We start from the raw sequence: 15,734 nt of genomic DNA on the forward strand, positions 1-15,734 counted from the left end.
CACCACAGACTTCCAGCTAGAAACCATTTTTACTAGCACAGCTAAGAACGTTTGTAAAAGCAACTTAAGATTGAAACATTCAGGCGGTGAAAAATGCAATCATACCGAAACATAATTTGCAGTTCCATATTGTACTTATTGGGTAGCAGGGTGGTTAGCATTGCTGCCTTGCGGGGCTGGTGTCCTGTGTTCAATTCCTGGGGTGCGATCTGCAAGGAGTATTCCCTTGTGTACGTGTGACTTTTCTCCAGGTGCTCTGGTTTCCTCCCACGGTCCAAAACATATTGGTAGTTGAGTTATTTTCTGGGAAAATTGGCTCTGGTGAGAATGTGCATGTGTCTGTGTCTATGAATGTGCCCTGTGATGGATTGGTGTCCCATCCAGGGTGTATTCTGCCTTGTACCCAATTGCTTGCCAGGATAGGCTCCGGCTCCCCCTCTTTCCTGTATTGGATAAAGCAGTTAGAAAATGGATGGATGCATGGATATTCTACTTATTGATATTTGGTGGTGTTAATGGCAGAATTTTTTCTAACCATATCTATGTACCCAACATTAATTGTACAACATTAAATTATGCATTGATTGTAACTAGGCAACTATTGAGCTGCTTTATTCACCCAGGGTGTTTGTGAGATTCTAAAGTGTGTTCCTATATTTCATTGGCCGGCGGTCTCATGACTCAGATCCATTGATGCTTCAGAAGCGGTCAGTGTGCCTGGGGTGGTTACTTTCCTGTCAGCCAAAGATGTTCCAGGAGTCAACAGGAGGCTGTGGTTTAATGAAGTGGAGGAACTCTTTGCTGAGGAGGAGGTACTGCCTGCTCTACATACCAACGCACCGTGGGTTTAACGAGATCAAAGTTTCTCTTTGCTTGTCCAGGAGAGCCACAGACTGATATGTTTAGTTGTTTGCCAAGTTTAATTTTGTAAACCATGATTGGCTCAAGTAGATAGCCTAGGGCTTGGGACATGGGAGTGTGTGTTAAATCTTCATTTTTCAGTCATCTGGATGTGTTGGCTGTTGGATACTGTAAACTATCAACAGCTGGGTAGTGTTATAGTATTTCATAGTTGAAAGTCTTTAATGTGTTATACAATCGAGTGACAATGCTGAATTAGGTTTGTTATGTCATCATGCATCCAATTACAGTACCAACATGAATTAGAATGAAAGTTGCAGTCCTGTATTGTGCACCACCGAACCATCACATAGACCACTGAGGATCAGTCAGCTTATTTGCACGTCTTGGATAAATGGATTCTGTATAATTTGAAGTTACTTTTTTTCTTACCTGAACTAGACTGTTGCTTGTTTTTGAATTTCCACATTAGCATTAGACTGACATTAAAAGACTAGATTTTTTTAAAGTTCTATGCCAAGTTTCAATACCCAGACTTTTGCTTAATTATAATAATAATTCCTTACACTTATATAGTGCTTTTCTGGACTCTCCACTCAAAGCACTGGGGATCCCCTCCATCACCACCAATGTGCAGCCCCACCTGGATGATACAATCAGTGCACCAATACAATCGCCACACATCAGCTATCTGTCACGATCGTAATCCCTCCTCTTAAGGGCGCTCCGGCTCTTTCACATTTTAGTTGATTATGTGCACCTGCCTCCTATCCTGCCCCTCCTTATTTAAGCCAGATGCTCTCGCTATTCCTGGCTCAGCATTGGAAGATGGACGCCCAGAAACCCGCCTACCAGCGGGTCCAGGAGAACCCCGACGGCATAGGCCTTGTCATCCCATTTTTATTCCCTGTCACTGCACTGGATCCCGTTCCGGTTTTTAACCTCATCTTGTCTTGTCTCTTTTGGATCACCCGGTTTTGTACTTTTGGACTTCACCCCCGATTACCCCATGGACTCCCATGGATTTGTTTGCCATGGCCACACCCCCCCCCCGAGCACCAGATCACCATCGTCACGCCCCCCAGTTTCTCAACCCTGATCCTCGTTTCCTCCCCGTTGTCCTTTTCCAAATACTTCCGGATTATACCGTCTGCACAGGGTCCTGAACTAGGCATCGTAACACTATCACTGGGGAGGAGACCAGAGTGATGAAGCCAGTGCAAAGATGGGGATTATTATTAGGAGGCCATTACCTTGATTGGTAAAGGCCAGGGGAAAATTTCAGGATGCCAGGGTAACAACCCTACTGTTTTCGAGAAAGACTCTGGGATTTTTAATGACCACAGAAAGCCAGGACTTTGGTTTTATGTCTGATCCAAAGGACGGCACCTTTTTACAATATAGTGTCTTCAACACTATACTGGGGCATTAGGACCCACACAGACTGCAGGGTGAGCGCACCCTACTGGCCCCACTAACACCTCTTTCAGCAGCAACCTTAGTTTTTCCCAGGAGGTCAGTGCTGATAGCGTTATAATTTACACATTTCCTCAAAACGTCCACCATACTTTCCCATGGAACCATACAAGGTTGTTTCCACGGGATTAAAGAATATCACAAACATTATCCCAGGATTCCAATAAAATCAATTTTTCCACAGTCTATATTTAAAGCTAGATGTACAAGATGTTGATGCATGTTGATCCTATGTCTGTAGGTGACCTGTGTTGGGCAGATTATTGGAGCCATTGTAGCAGACACGAGAGACCAGGCCAAGAGAGCGGCAGAGAGAGTGAAAGTCACCTATGAAGATCTGACCCCTGTCTTCTTCACTATTGAGGTTCACATCTGTCACTTCTTCAGCTCCCACAGGACCTGAGCAAATGTGCTCCCATTATTTTTAAAGTAACCAGAATGTATAAATGTATAAAGGTTCAGTGGAGTTCAATCAAGAAAACAATCTATATATCTTATTTGACTGGTACAAAAAAAAACAACTTAGAATGTTTTGTCAGTTTAATCTGCTGTAATTAAAACTCAATAAATGAAAACCTAAATATTTTTGCTGTTTTAAAAATAGGTAGTCATCAAAATCAAAACCCACCCGATGTATATTTCCATATATTGAAACACAGAGTCTCTTTGGTTCCGCTGAATGCTGAAGCAGCTGTTTTATATTTGTTATAATGTGCTTGTGCAACTAAAATACCCTTTAGCCTGACTAATAATTGCCTTAATGTAAAGCACATCTTACAAGGTTTAGATTGCAATTTTTAAATACAACTGTGGGTTTGTAGGATCAGAATGACCAATCCATGGCTAGTGCTGTTAAATAAATGTGTACATATTGGAGGTCTCCCTTGTTTATTCTGGTGAGGGACAAATCTGTCTGGATTGTTTTTTTCTCCACCCTTCAAATACAAAATCTTCTTATTCTTGCTTGTTCAGGAAGCCATCCAACACCAGTCCTTCTTTAACCCTAAGAGGAAACTGGAAAGAGGAAATGTGGATGAAGCCTTTGAAAAAGTGGATTTTATTCTTGAAGGTAAAACATTGTAAAGCAAGCTATGAATTAACACTAGTGTGACAACCCACTGGGCGTGTTGTGACAGAGCCTTTAAAGTAGGCAGGTTCAGGCCAACCAGACACACCAAACACACAGGTGTAAAGTTCAAACGACAAGTGTTGCAAAACAAAAGTCTAAGCCCCTCTTTGAACTTCTGACTATCTTCATCTTCTCGCAGTCCCTAACTATCAAAGCTGAGCAGGTGAACTGCTTGACTTCAGACAAACAATTTAAAGATCTCCCCTGAGACTCTTTGGTCTTTGGTTAATTCATCTCCCTTGGTTGAGTGGAGAATACAGGTACACAGCAGACAGCAGACATGATTCCAACAGAGATGCTCCTTCCTGCTTTATATAAGGTCACATGACCAATTGTTTTCAAGCAACTGGCCAGGTGACTGAGAGCGTTAGCCCATTCCTCCACAGGGGGAATTTAACACTATTATTGACATGGCTGTTATAACTAGACACATAACTCAACAGGATGATTCATTAAGCACAAAAACATTTCTATTCTTTTTATTTTTTACCTTTCACTGTGGAATTAACTGCTACTTTTTCTTTTCCAGTTCTCTAATTTTATACTAATAATGGATTAAATGTTTGGATAAAAAACAATTCACCCAATTGGAAAGGTCAGTTATTGGTAGCTGAAGCATGAGATGTGTACAAATTCTCTGCAATTGTCTGTCAGTGACAGGTTTGTTCCAAAGTCTACACATTGGTGGTCCAGAATGGGTTTTGTCATTAGCCAACCACAACAGGCCAAAAACATCAAGAGCTGAGTGGCTTTGACTCTGTCAGGACAAGCTGTAAACAAGTTTTTTTATCTGTAAACAGGACAGATTTACATGGGTGGGCAGGAGCATTTTTATATGGAGACACAAGGTGTCATAGCTGTTCCAAAAGGGGAAGATGGTGAAATGGAACTTTTTGTGGCAACTCAACATGCCGCATACACCCAGGTAAGACACTTTTGCTTTAAACCTGGCTGTATTTTAACACATGTAGTATTATAAAATTGATAAAACCTAGGATATAAATACGAAATCTGAGTAGATCTTTCATTTATGATGAGCTCTGAAACTTAGAACCTAAAGTGAAATTATTGTCTCATTCGAAACCCCCATGGTTTCCAGATTTGTCAGGCTTGTAATCCGTTGATATAATGCGGAAGAGAGCAATCGTTTCTTACTGCGGAGAATGGCCAGAGTGCAGGAGTTAAAATATTAGGCCAAGGAAGATAATTCCATTATCAGAAAAGTACTTATTTCTGGTGAGGTTCTCTGCAACCCAGAGTCTATCCCAAAATCACAAGGCACAGGCTGGGGGCCACACACACAAGCAAACAGGCACAGTTTGTTGACAAGATTAATCTAGCCAGCTGGCACGCACAGTGATTATCAATACAGCATTGGGGCCTTGCTTTAATTCGAGACTTGGGGTAGTGTCAGCGTGGAGTTTGAATGTTCTCCTCATCTTTACGTGAGTTTCCTCTGGGTGCTCCAGTCCCCTCCTCACAGTCCAAAGACATACTGGGAGTTTAATTGACTTCCGGGAAGATTTGCCCTGGTGTGAGCATGATGGACTGGCATCCCATCCAGGGTGTATCCTGCCTTGTGCCTGCTGCTTGCCAGATTAGGCTCCATCTCCCCCACAACCCTGTATTGGATAAAGCTGTTAGAATATTGATGTATTTATCTAGCCAGCATGTTTACTATTAGATGAGAGGAAGCCAGAGCTCCACCCAATTTGTTATTTTTCAATTACTGTATTACTTTACCTGAGCTGTGACTGGAATGCTTTGAATTGTTCTCTGCTCCTCAGTGTTACAGTATTTGTTTTACAGCCTCTGCTGCAATTGGTGATTACAGTAAACCAGATAATCTTTACATTCTTATCTATGTCATGAATGGTAATGATTATGAAAGTGAATAGAGCTATAGTTGCATGATAATACCCACAGCCAGAGGAACACTCTTTATCAGATGAGCAAAGATGTATCATTTGGACCGTGATAGTGCTGCAGGGTTTATTAAGCCCTTTTTGTTTTCAATGAATAGAGCATAACATTAGGCAATCAGAGATGTAATATGTTTGAACTGAAAGGAAAAAGAGGCCTGTTATATAAAGAAGACAACAGACTTGACTTGATTTGATTGGAAAAAGCAAGGAAACATGGAAACAGTTCTGAACATGGAAATGGCCATGCTTGATGTGAAGGAGGTACAAAATGAGAGACATCTCAATAAAAGCAGCACAATCCTTTCTCTCTCAGCCACTTCCATTACACCGTCAGCATGAAAGATTTTCAGTTTTGTGTAAAAGTATTTCCTACAAAATGTAGTCCTTTTGGCAGAACAGCCTTTTACTGCAGGTTGCTAAGAAGACGCCCCCATGCACATCACAGAAAGCAGAACATCACATAAAATCAGATAACATTTTTTCTTCTTTGCCTCCTGAGATGTGGACAGATGAAATTCTATACTGTGCTGCTGTTTTTAATTTCTTTTTGCCCAGGAGGTGGTAGCACTCACTTTGGGCACTAATGCCAATAAGGTCACATGCCATGTGAAGAGGGTGGGTGGAGGTTTTGGTGGAAAGGTAATGAAGATTGCAGCTATTTCTGCAATAACAGCGACGGCAGCACACAAGTAAGTACATTTTGTTCACTGTTTACCTTTAGAAAATGCTTTCACCACCACAATTTAAATATTATAAGTACTGTACTGAATTGGATTTGTACACCAATAAAGCAATAAAGATTGCTGGACCAAAATGTTCTTGATTTGAAACATTCAGAGCAGTAACGTAAACTACAAAAGAAATTAAAGCATGAACTGAGCATGCTTCTATCTAATTAAACGGGAACAGTGATGCTATTTGTACATTTCACATTTGTACATTAGAAAGATTCAGCATTGATGAGTGCATTTCAAGCTACAATAAAAGAAAATGTAAACTGTGACTCAAAAATCACCAATTTATATCACAAAATAGACTAAATTTCCAGGTATGCTCAGTGCCATGTTCTGTGATTCAGAATTTGGCATGAAAACTTCCTGTGATGTGTTATTACATTGTAAACAAGCAGGTTTGTAAATACATCTCTTTCAATCCAATAGAAATAGTGTTCTCGACTTCAGACGGTTTTGCAGACAATTATAACTTGCTTCTTAATTCTGCATGCAGATCACTTTGGAGCATTTCTGTGGTGAAATGTCTGCTGCACAACCCATACTTATTTGCTCATACTGTAGATCGCATTACAATAGTCATTACGGTGACTAGTGAGCAGGAAGGTGCTGCATCACGTTGCAATTCATGGGAAGTCTAATAATAATAATAATTGCTTACACTTATATAGCACTATTCTGGACACTCCACTCAAGGCACTTTACAGATAATGGGGTCTCCCCTCCATCTCCACAAATGTGCAGCATCCACCTGGATGATGCAACGGCAGCCATAGTGCGCCAGAATGCTCACCACACATCAGCTATCAGTGAGGAGGAGAGCAGAGTGATGAAGCCAATTCATAGATGGGGATTATTAGGAGACCATGATTGGTAAGGGCCAATGGGAAATTTGGCCAGGACGCCAGGGTAACACCCCTACTCTTTCCGAGAAACACCCTGGGGACCACAGAGAGTCAGGACCTCGGTTTTACATCTCATCCGAAGGACGGCGCCTGTTTACAGTATAGCGTCCCCGTCACTATACTGGGGCATTAGGACCCACATAGACCACAGGGTGAGCGCCCCCTGCTGGCCCCACTAACACCTCTTCCAGCAAACTTAGTGTTTTCCCAGGAGGTCTCTCATCCAGGTACTGACCAGGCTCACACCTGCTGGGCTTCAGTGGGCTGCCAGTTGTGAGTTGCAGGGTGATATGGCTGCTGGCTTATGAATGCAATTTTGCAACAACATGCTGACCTACAGTACTTTTACAAAGTTCACGATTTTGTGGTTTATTCAAAATTTGTAAAATAATGTCAATAAATGTATTTTGTTACCGAGATTTAATAACATTAAATATTGGGACTGCAGTTCCCATTTAATGGCTCTACGTAGTAATGAACAAACCATTTCTGATTTTCCAAAAAACACAAATGGCAAATGCACATGTTGTGTTTCTATAAGATGGCATCGGAAAATGACCAAATTAATTCATCCTGATACCACACAATTTGAATGTCCCTTTGGCCCTGGTAAGTGTAAGAGAGACCAACCATCAGTGCTCTGAATTTTGAAATTCATTCTGCCATTTGCTGTTTCTGTCGTGGTGACCTCACGTTTTAAAAAGGTCATCCTCAGAAAAGCAGAAATGATCTTTGTGTTGCTATACTTCTGTGTGTGGTTTAAACATCAATTGTGTGACTGTCTGTATCACAATTCTTAAGACCAAGATATAACATACATACAATACTTGTCAAAGCAGCTGTTCTATAGCAGGTATCTGTGTATAAAACTGTAGTCGTATTTCTAATTTTATTTCAATTAAATGTTGCTCATGCAGAACTGCAGTTAATTACTCTCTTTGTGGAAATCATCCTGCACAGTAAGGCCTGGAGTGGAAATGCTTGAACATAATTTCAGTATACGTTGACATAGTTACAGTATGTGATGTACAATTATGAAATCTTGACACTGTCAACGGTGAGTTTTTTCAGGAGTCATAAGATTAGGTGATTTTCTTTCTGTAGTGGAAGAAAACAAAGGAAGTGATTTTTCAGTGAGTGGATGGAAACACGATCTTTACTGTTTGGTCTCTGTGACAACACATCACTGTCAGCAGGTTCTTATGTTCTCATCACGTTGCTGCTAAAGGCACCAACTGAGTTATAAAAGCAGACCTCTCAGTTCACTGGGCCAGCCTGCCCCCTGGTGGAACTGGAGAGCTGTGTTGATATCTACTCAGGCAGCCTCAGGTTTTGATAAAGGTGGTTTTGGACACGTGTTCAATTTAATTAGTGCTCCAGTATGGTAATGAAGCACTCAGAGTGAAAAATATCAGACCTTTTGGTCTTCAATGACCAGAAGGGACCATTTCCAGCCTGAGGCATATTTGGGTGTTTTTTTAATTGAATGAATGACATTCAATAAAATTATCTGTGATTAAAAAGGAGCATAATTCTAATGTAGGTGATGAAAATAGATTAAAAAAAACTATTCTGGGCTCTTCAAAAAGGTGGTATGATGGTGCAGTGGTTAGCATTGCTGTCCTGTAGCACTGCAGTCCTGGGACCAGTGCTGGACCTGGGGTGCTCTGTGTGTGGGGTTTGTACATCCTCCCACAATTCAGCTACATGCTGGTAGGTTAATTACCTCCTGAGAAAACTGGCCCTGGTGTGAGTGTGCTGGATTGGTGTCCTATCCAGGGTGCTTCTTTCCTTGTGCCCGTTGCATGCTGGGATAAGCTCTGACTCCCCGGCAACCATGTTTTAGGTAAAGTGGTTAGAAAATGGATGGATCCTTTTTTTTATCCCACCCTGAATAGTTGGGCTCCCATATTCCTTTTTGTCCTATTTCCTTTCCTTTGCTATATTTTTTTATGTATTTGTTTGTACTGTAAACCTAATCTGTCCTAGGTTATTATGTTGGAATTGTGTGATTTGTACAGTATGTTTTCATTTGTATTCTGTTGACTTAATGTTCTTTGTGCCATTTCAATGCATGTTTTGTGTATTGCATAAGAAGGAAAAAAAAAAGGAAATGGGTAGATGCTGTTTTTGAAATCCAATGACATGATTTTTAAAGTATGCTGTGCCTACTGTGTGAATAACAGTTTCAGTACTGTAAGTCGCATTACTTCAAAGATTGATTAGGGGCACCACAAAACTCGAGGTTGCAGATAATACAGATACTTTCTTATGAAAAGACTATGACTGGGGTGTTTCTGTCTTTCCTGAAGGACAGGCCGTTCGGTGCGCTGTGTGCTGGACAGAGAGGACGACATGTTGATCACTAGTGGAAGACACCCCTTTCTGGGTAAATACAAGGTAATTTCCAAAGCATAGACTTTACTACACATTTATGCCATTCTTACAGTCCTCGGTTATTCATTCACATGTTGTCTTGCCATAGGTGGGATTTATGAATGATGGAACGATACTTGCAGCAGACATTACCTACTACAGCAATGGAGGAAGCACTTTGGATGAGTCTTCCTTTGTATGTCCACATTACAATTTACTATGCAATAGTACAAGTACATGGCATTACTATGAGGTTCTGTGATTGGTATGTGGGTACAGGGAATATATTTAAAAATCAGGTTATTATATTATAGAATTGCTTAAATGAAAATGGATCCCTTTGATTATTCTTGTTGTTTTTGGGTTAGATTATGGAAAAAGCCCTGCTGCATATGGACAATGGTTACAAAATCCCTAACCTGAGAGGAAGGGGCCTGGTCTGTAAAACGTATCTCCCATCGTACACTGCCTTCAGGGGGTTTGGAGGGCCTCAGGGTCTGACGATCATTGAGAGTGTGCTACATGAGGTGGCAGCCAAATGTGGCCTTCCTGCTGAGAAGGTGAGAGAAATATATTGTATATTTCAGCATCTTTCGAGGAATGGTTGTGCTATTTTGAGAAATGAAGTTAATCTTGTCAACCAGTTTATGGCTGTTAAGGAATGTAGAAAATGACACCATATAGTATATCAGTGCATTAGTCAGCATACTAATACTAATACTAAGCAGTGCATACTGTAGCTGTGTCACTTAGCCATTCAAGCTTTACTCTAGAGATGACATCCCTACCAATTCATAACAGATTCAATTAGCAAACTGCTCATTGGTGTTTCATATAATCCTAGGCCACATCAATACAACATTTTTGACCATTTACAAAAATGTGCATAAACTTTAAGTGTTGGAAAGATTAACACATTCTTCTCACTATTTTGGGTTTTGGCAAACTCATTTGGGTTTGGGAGGTAGAAAAGGGAAGCACACTCATCCCAAAGGACACACTAAGGCCAGTGTTAAAGATAAGTGAAGAGAATTAGAATTGAGAAAAAAATGTTCCAATCATGAAATATCTCTGAAATATGAGAGGACGTAACTATTCCTACGACCACAGAACTTCAATACTGTGTCTTTAGGTGAGGGATATAAACATGTACAAGGAACCGTCTTACACTCACCACAAGCAGCTGTTCGACCCTCATAACATGGTGCGCTGTTGGGAGGAGTGTCTGAAGAAGTCGGCCTATCACAACAGGAGGCTGGCCATCGAGGAGTTCAATGCCCAAAACCGCTGGAAGAAGAGAGGCATCTCCGCAGTGCCACTGAAATTTGGCATTGGCTTTTCCAAAGGCTTCTACAACCAGGTGCAGCAGCTCTTTCTCAGTTGTCTTCTAAAGTGTGAAAACAAACTAACCCATTTTGTACTGGACAAGCTACTCAAATTTCTGTGCGATTTAAAGTCCAGCGTGGTTTGACAAAAAATCTGCACTGCTTCCTTGTAAACAGTTCAGAACTTTATTCTTCATTGAAAAGGTGTTTTCCATGCAATGCACCCATTACTAATTTAAAAAAAAACAACTCTAAAAAATTCTAAGAATCTTTTAAAATCCCTTCAATTCTCAATGCAACTATATTATTGCGATTAGTGTAAATTATATGGAGCAACTAATTTACAGTACTACAGTTGCTGAAAATGAACCTACAAGTATGTAATCCATTAGTCACTACAGAAATGCTTACTTATTGAAGACGGTTTCTTTCTTTCCTTAGGGAGCTGCCCTTATTCATATCTATAAGGATGGTTCAGTCCTGGTCACTCATGGTGGCACAGAGATGGGCCAGGGTATCAACACCAAGGTGATCCAGGTGGGATGAGGTGTCATTGCACCTTCTCAAATGTTATGTGGACGACAAGTCTCAATAGTCAATAGAAAATTCAGAATCTTTCTGATTTTTGATAATAGTTTATAGTTCAAAATCACTCAAAACTGTTAAAAAAGGAGCAGCCTGAATCACAAGCACTGCTTATAAAGGATATTAAAAAGTACAAGAGAGAGAGATGGACATAAATATTGCAACGGAGGCTAAAATAAATAATGAAACATTCTTTCAGTACTACAACAAAGGATCCAGTAAAATGTATGCAGGACAACAAAGGGAAACCTCTAGATAAGGAAGTGGCTGATGTACTTAAATGAACAATTTCATTCAGGTATTTACTGTGAAGAAGACAACATTACGCCTCAGGCAGTGGAGGGACAAAGCTCTGTATTAAATAGCAGTAGCACAGACGAGGCAAAAGTGTTTCAAGTTGTAGAAGTACTCAAGTTTAATATATCCCCAGGGCCCGATGGTTCCTTAATAATTGTCCCCAAGGAAACAAGAGATATTATTCAGAAGCCATTGACACAACTCTTCCAACAGTTTCTCAAGACAGGGGCCCATGGGATAGTGCCCATCCACAAGAATGCTGACAAAACTGACCCAAGTAGTTATATACAGTATCGATAAGTTTGACTACTGTTTCATCCAAGTCTAAATAAACAATAAAAACGAAACTAAAAATGGTCACTTATGTACAGTACAGTGGTTTTCACTGGTTCTGTTTCTGCATCTGGTTTCAAAAATAATCTAAAGTGTTATATTTATGGTGCAATTAGAAGTGGTAATTAAGAGCCCAGATGGAACAAAAACTAGGAGCTACAATGATACGCCAGAATGGTGAACCACTGTCCTGGCGAACACTGTATTTAACATGGTTTTAGAAATGTAGGTCTTGCCTGATCAAGAGAGCAATAGGATCTTCTACAGTATGTGCTCCACTTACCTGAGAAAGTTAAACTTACCATGAACTTTGGAACTGTGAGTTTTGAGCATCTTTTGGAAGAGTTTTGAAAGTGTCTTAGAGCGAAAGACTTGTGTCTGGTAAGCAGCCTAGCCATCCAACATAATGGTCAGAAACTGTAAGAACACTAAAGCTAGTTGTTGAAACTAGTCAAGAGCTCGAAAAAGAGCTTAGAGTTTTATATTGGTGTTTTGTTTGTTTTGTGGTGTTTTTTTCAATTTTAAAAAACTGTAGTGTAAAGAACACTATTTTGAATGTTATGGCTGCATCGGTCTGTCTGTTGCCCTGGACTTGCATAATATTATGACATATTATAAAATTGTAATAAAAAAAAGAATCATTATTATCATATAGCGCATTTCCAGACACTTCCCTCCAACACCAATAATGTGTAGCACCCATCTGGAAGATATGACATCGGCCAAAGTGCACCAGTACGCTCACCACACATCAGCCATCAGTGGGGAGGAGAACAGAGTGATGAAGCCAATTCATAGATGGGGAATATTAGGAGGCCATGATTGGTAAAGGCCAGGAAAAATTTGGCCAGGACACTGGGGTAACACATCTACTGTTTTTGGGAAACCTCCGGGAATTATTAATGACTACAGAGTCAGGACCTTGGTTTTACTTTTTTACAATATAGTATAGTGGCCCCATCAGTATACTGGGGCATTAGGACCCACACAGACCACAGGGTGAGCACCCCCTACTGGCACCACTAACACTACTTCCAGCAGCAACCTTAGCTTTTCCCAGGAGGTTTCCCATCCAGGTACTGGCCAGGCTCATACCTGCTGAGCTTCAGTGGGGGAGTTGCAGGGTGATATGGCTGCTGATTAATTCTGCCAATTCATTTATTTTTTTCTGGATTCTAATTTACAGTATTTTCTAAAATGTACTATTCTAAATAGCTCCTTTAACAGTGGTATGTGCTGTATGTATATAATTGTGTAGTGATGTAAAAACATTTGCTAAAAAGGTGTGAAATTAGTTGCTTAGCCTCTGGCTCCACCAGCACAAAAAATATCATGAAGTAACAGACTATAGAGAAGCAAGAATTCAGAGTGAAGTTCAGCAAAGGCTTGAAATTAGTTTTAATCTGTGGCAAATGGGAGAACTTTTCTGGGGAACAGCAAAGAAGACACACGCAAGGTGTATCCCCCATGGTGCTCCGAATCCAAGAAGTTTTTACAAAAAGTTTTATTGTCTGAGTACATCTCTGGTCACCTCCGTTATTCCCATGAATGGGTATTCAGAGTGACCATTGCATACAGTATGCATTAGAAGTATACACAATATGGCACAATGGCCATTTCTGATAATGTTAAGTGAAATTGCACTCGAGCAAGGTCAGGAATGACCCCAGGTCAGGTCCGGATTCTACAAGTCAAAATACACAAGCAGTTCATAAAAAAATTCTAGACAATAATTACAAAATAGGAAAAATGGTATTGTGGCATTTAAAGGTATTAGTTGTGTGGTAAACTGATCTAAAATATCTGAGTCTACGAATATTAAGTACTGTTATAGGATGTCTGTGAAAAAGCGATGAACCATCATGAACTACCAAATAATTTAGATGGGACGAATGGCCTCCTCTCATTTCGAATTGTTCTTAGTTTCTTCTTATGTTTTAATGCCCTGTGGAATTTCAATAGCTTTTCAAAAAGCTTTCACCATGCTTTAGTATGAAGGTTTATGGGAGAGATATCGGCCAATTCCACCTAAGCAGGAGTAAGGCACTGTGAAAGGCATTTCCTGGAAGACTTTGGTATTTTAATATAAATTCTATATTTTGCAGGTTGCCAGCCGTGTCCTGAAGATCCCTGTGTCTTTAATTCACATCAGTGAGACATGCACAGGAAATGTGCCCAATGCTGCCCCATCTGCAGCATCCTTTGGCACTGACGCAGTTGGCATGGCTGTGAAGGTTGTGGATATGCAAATATACCCTCCACATTCACCCATCTCTCACAGTAACTGTGAACATACTGTACAGAGAAGGTTTAATCTGATCTTCAATACAAAGCAGAGCAAATTCTGGAGTCAGAGCTCTAAGAGCACACAACTGATAAGACAAAAATAAAGGGGAGATGCAAATGGATGAAATAATTGAAGGCAAACTTTATCATCTTTAACAACACATACAGTAGTTAGAATACCCAGTTAGGCATGATTAGAAATTAAGGCAGAGAGCACACAGTCACATACTATCATGTCAAACAGGGAAGTTAGCATAATTCAATAAAAAATATTATTTTCGACCGCAGTGTCCACAAAAAAAAGCTTCAAATAATAAGTTAAAATCTGAAGTACGCATATTTAAAAACGTGTTCAAGATGTTTTTGCGAACTGTGATGTATCTCCTAAAGCAGTGTTTGTGAATAGCTTTTAACAGTTAGGAAATTATCAAATATTTGTGTGATCACGTGATAGCACAATCGTCATACTGCATAATACCTATATCGCTACCTGTACGTGCGGATTTAGTTTTAAGCAGTAGGACTGATTGCAGGTGTTACTGTTCATAATGGATCCATTATTGCTTTAATTTCGAAATTCCACAAAAGTGGTCCTCATGCTTATGATGATTCTGTTCATATTTGCTAAAAATTGCAAGATTTCATTATGACCAAACCCCAGTCGAAAGTAAATCCGTACGAATTCTGCACCACTGGATGTTGACAAGACAGTTAAACCGGAAGTGCCAGTCAAGTTCACAGTAGCTTCTAGATGCGTTCAGTGCACAACATAACAAGTTGTACATATACTGAAGTAATCGTTGCTATCTCGTAATTATTTTTTTCCCTTGGTGGCAGCAATGCGCTTCCGTAGTAAAGACAAAATATACAAGCAGTACATGAAAAATCACGGAAAATAATGACTAAATTGAAAAAACAATGAAGTGGCTTTAAAGGTATTGGTAGTGTGGCAAACCGATTATCTGCTAAGTTAAAATATTAGTTCTAATAGAATATTAATATTAATATTAATTATCGATTAGGATGGCTGTGAAAAACTGATGAACCGTCTTGAGCCAATCATGAGAGAGCACCCCAAATACACCTGGGCAGAGTGGGTAAGGACTTACGATACTCACCAGACAATCAGAGTAACTGTTAACAGTCCTTTTCGGAGAAATAGCTGTTTATCTTTTCACAAACTGTCGTAATTGTACATTTCTTCAAACAAATGTTCTCTCTTACTTGGTTTGAAAACATTTAGCCTGAAAGCATTTAAAAACAGTGTTCTGAAGCAATTTTATTTCCTCAAAAATCACAGTAGCCTAGATTTCCAGTGCAACATGTTATCAATAACGATGGATTTGAAAAGGTCTAGGTTAATAATATTAATCATATAACTAATATTTATTTGATCAATTATGGAAGTTTCATCATAACAAGAATGATGGTGTTAAAAATTCCAGTCTTACTTAAAACGTGAGTAGATGCAGTAGCAGTTGTGCTACATAAAAACACATATATAT

The 15,734-nt window shown here is 39.9% G+C and overlaps 1 protein-coding gene across 2 annotated transcripts in view; it reads left to right on the top strand.

Moving 5' to 3' along the window:
* Positions 1 to 15,734, top strand: part of aox5 (aldehyde oxidase 5) — a 51,955-nt gene that overhangs the window by 30,166 nt on the left and 6,055 nt on the right. For both annotated transcript variants that reach the window (XM_088930474.1, XM_088930473.1), the window contains exons 18-29: positions 686 to 812; positions 2,579 to 2,701; positions 3,310 to 3,406; positions 4,267 to 4,391; positions 5,947 to 6,080; positions 9,340 to 9,427; positions 9,513 to 9,599; positions 9,772 to 9,963; positions 10,536 to 10,763; positions 11,170 to 11,265; positions 14,049 to 14,177; positions 15,252 to 15,326. In XM_088930474.1, coding sequence (XP_088786600.1) covers positions 686 to 812; positions 2,579 to 2,701; positions 3,310 to 3,406; positions 4,267 to 4,391; positions 5,947 to 6,080; positions 9,340 to 9,427; positions 9,513 to 9,599; positions 9,772 to 9,963; positions 10,536 to 10,763; positions 11,170 to 11,265; positions 14,049 to 14,177; positions 15,252 to 15,326 — 1,501 coding nt within the window. The remainder of the gene's footprint in view (positions 1 to 685; positions 813 to 2,578; positions 2,702 to 3,309; positions 3,407 to 4,266; positions 4,392 to 5,946; positions 6,081 to 9,339; positions 9,428 to 9,512; positions 9,600 to 9,771; positions 9,964 to 10,535; positions 10,764 to 11,169; positions 11,266 to 14,048; positions 14,178 to 15,251; positions 15,327 to 15,734) is intronic.

This window comes from Atractosteus spatula, chromosome 13 (genome assembly GCF_055471065.1).
Source record: "Atractosteus spatula isolate fAtrSpa1 chromosome 13, fAtrSpa1.hap1, whole genome shotgun sequence".
Classification (NCBI taxonomy): Eukaryota; Metazoa; Chordata; class Actinopteri; order Semionotiformes; family Lepisosteidae; genus Atractosteus; species Atractosteus spatula.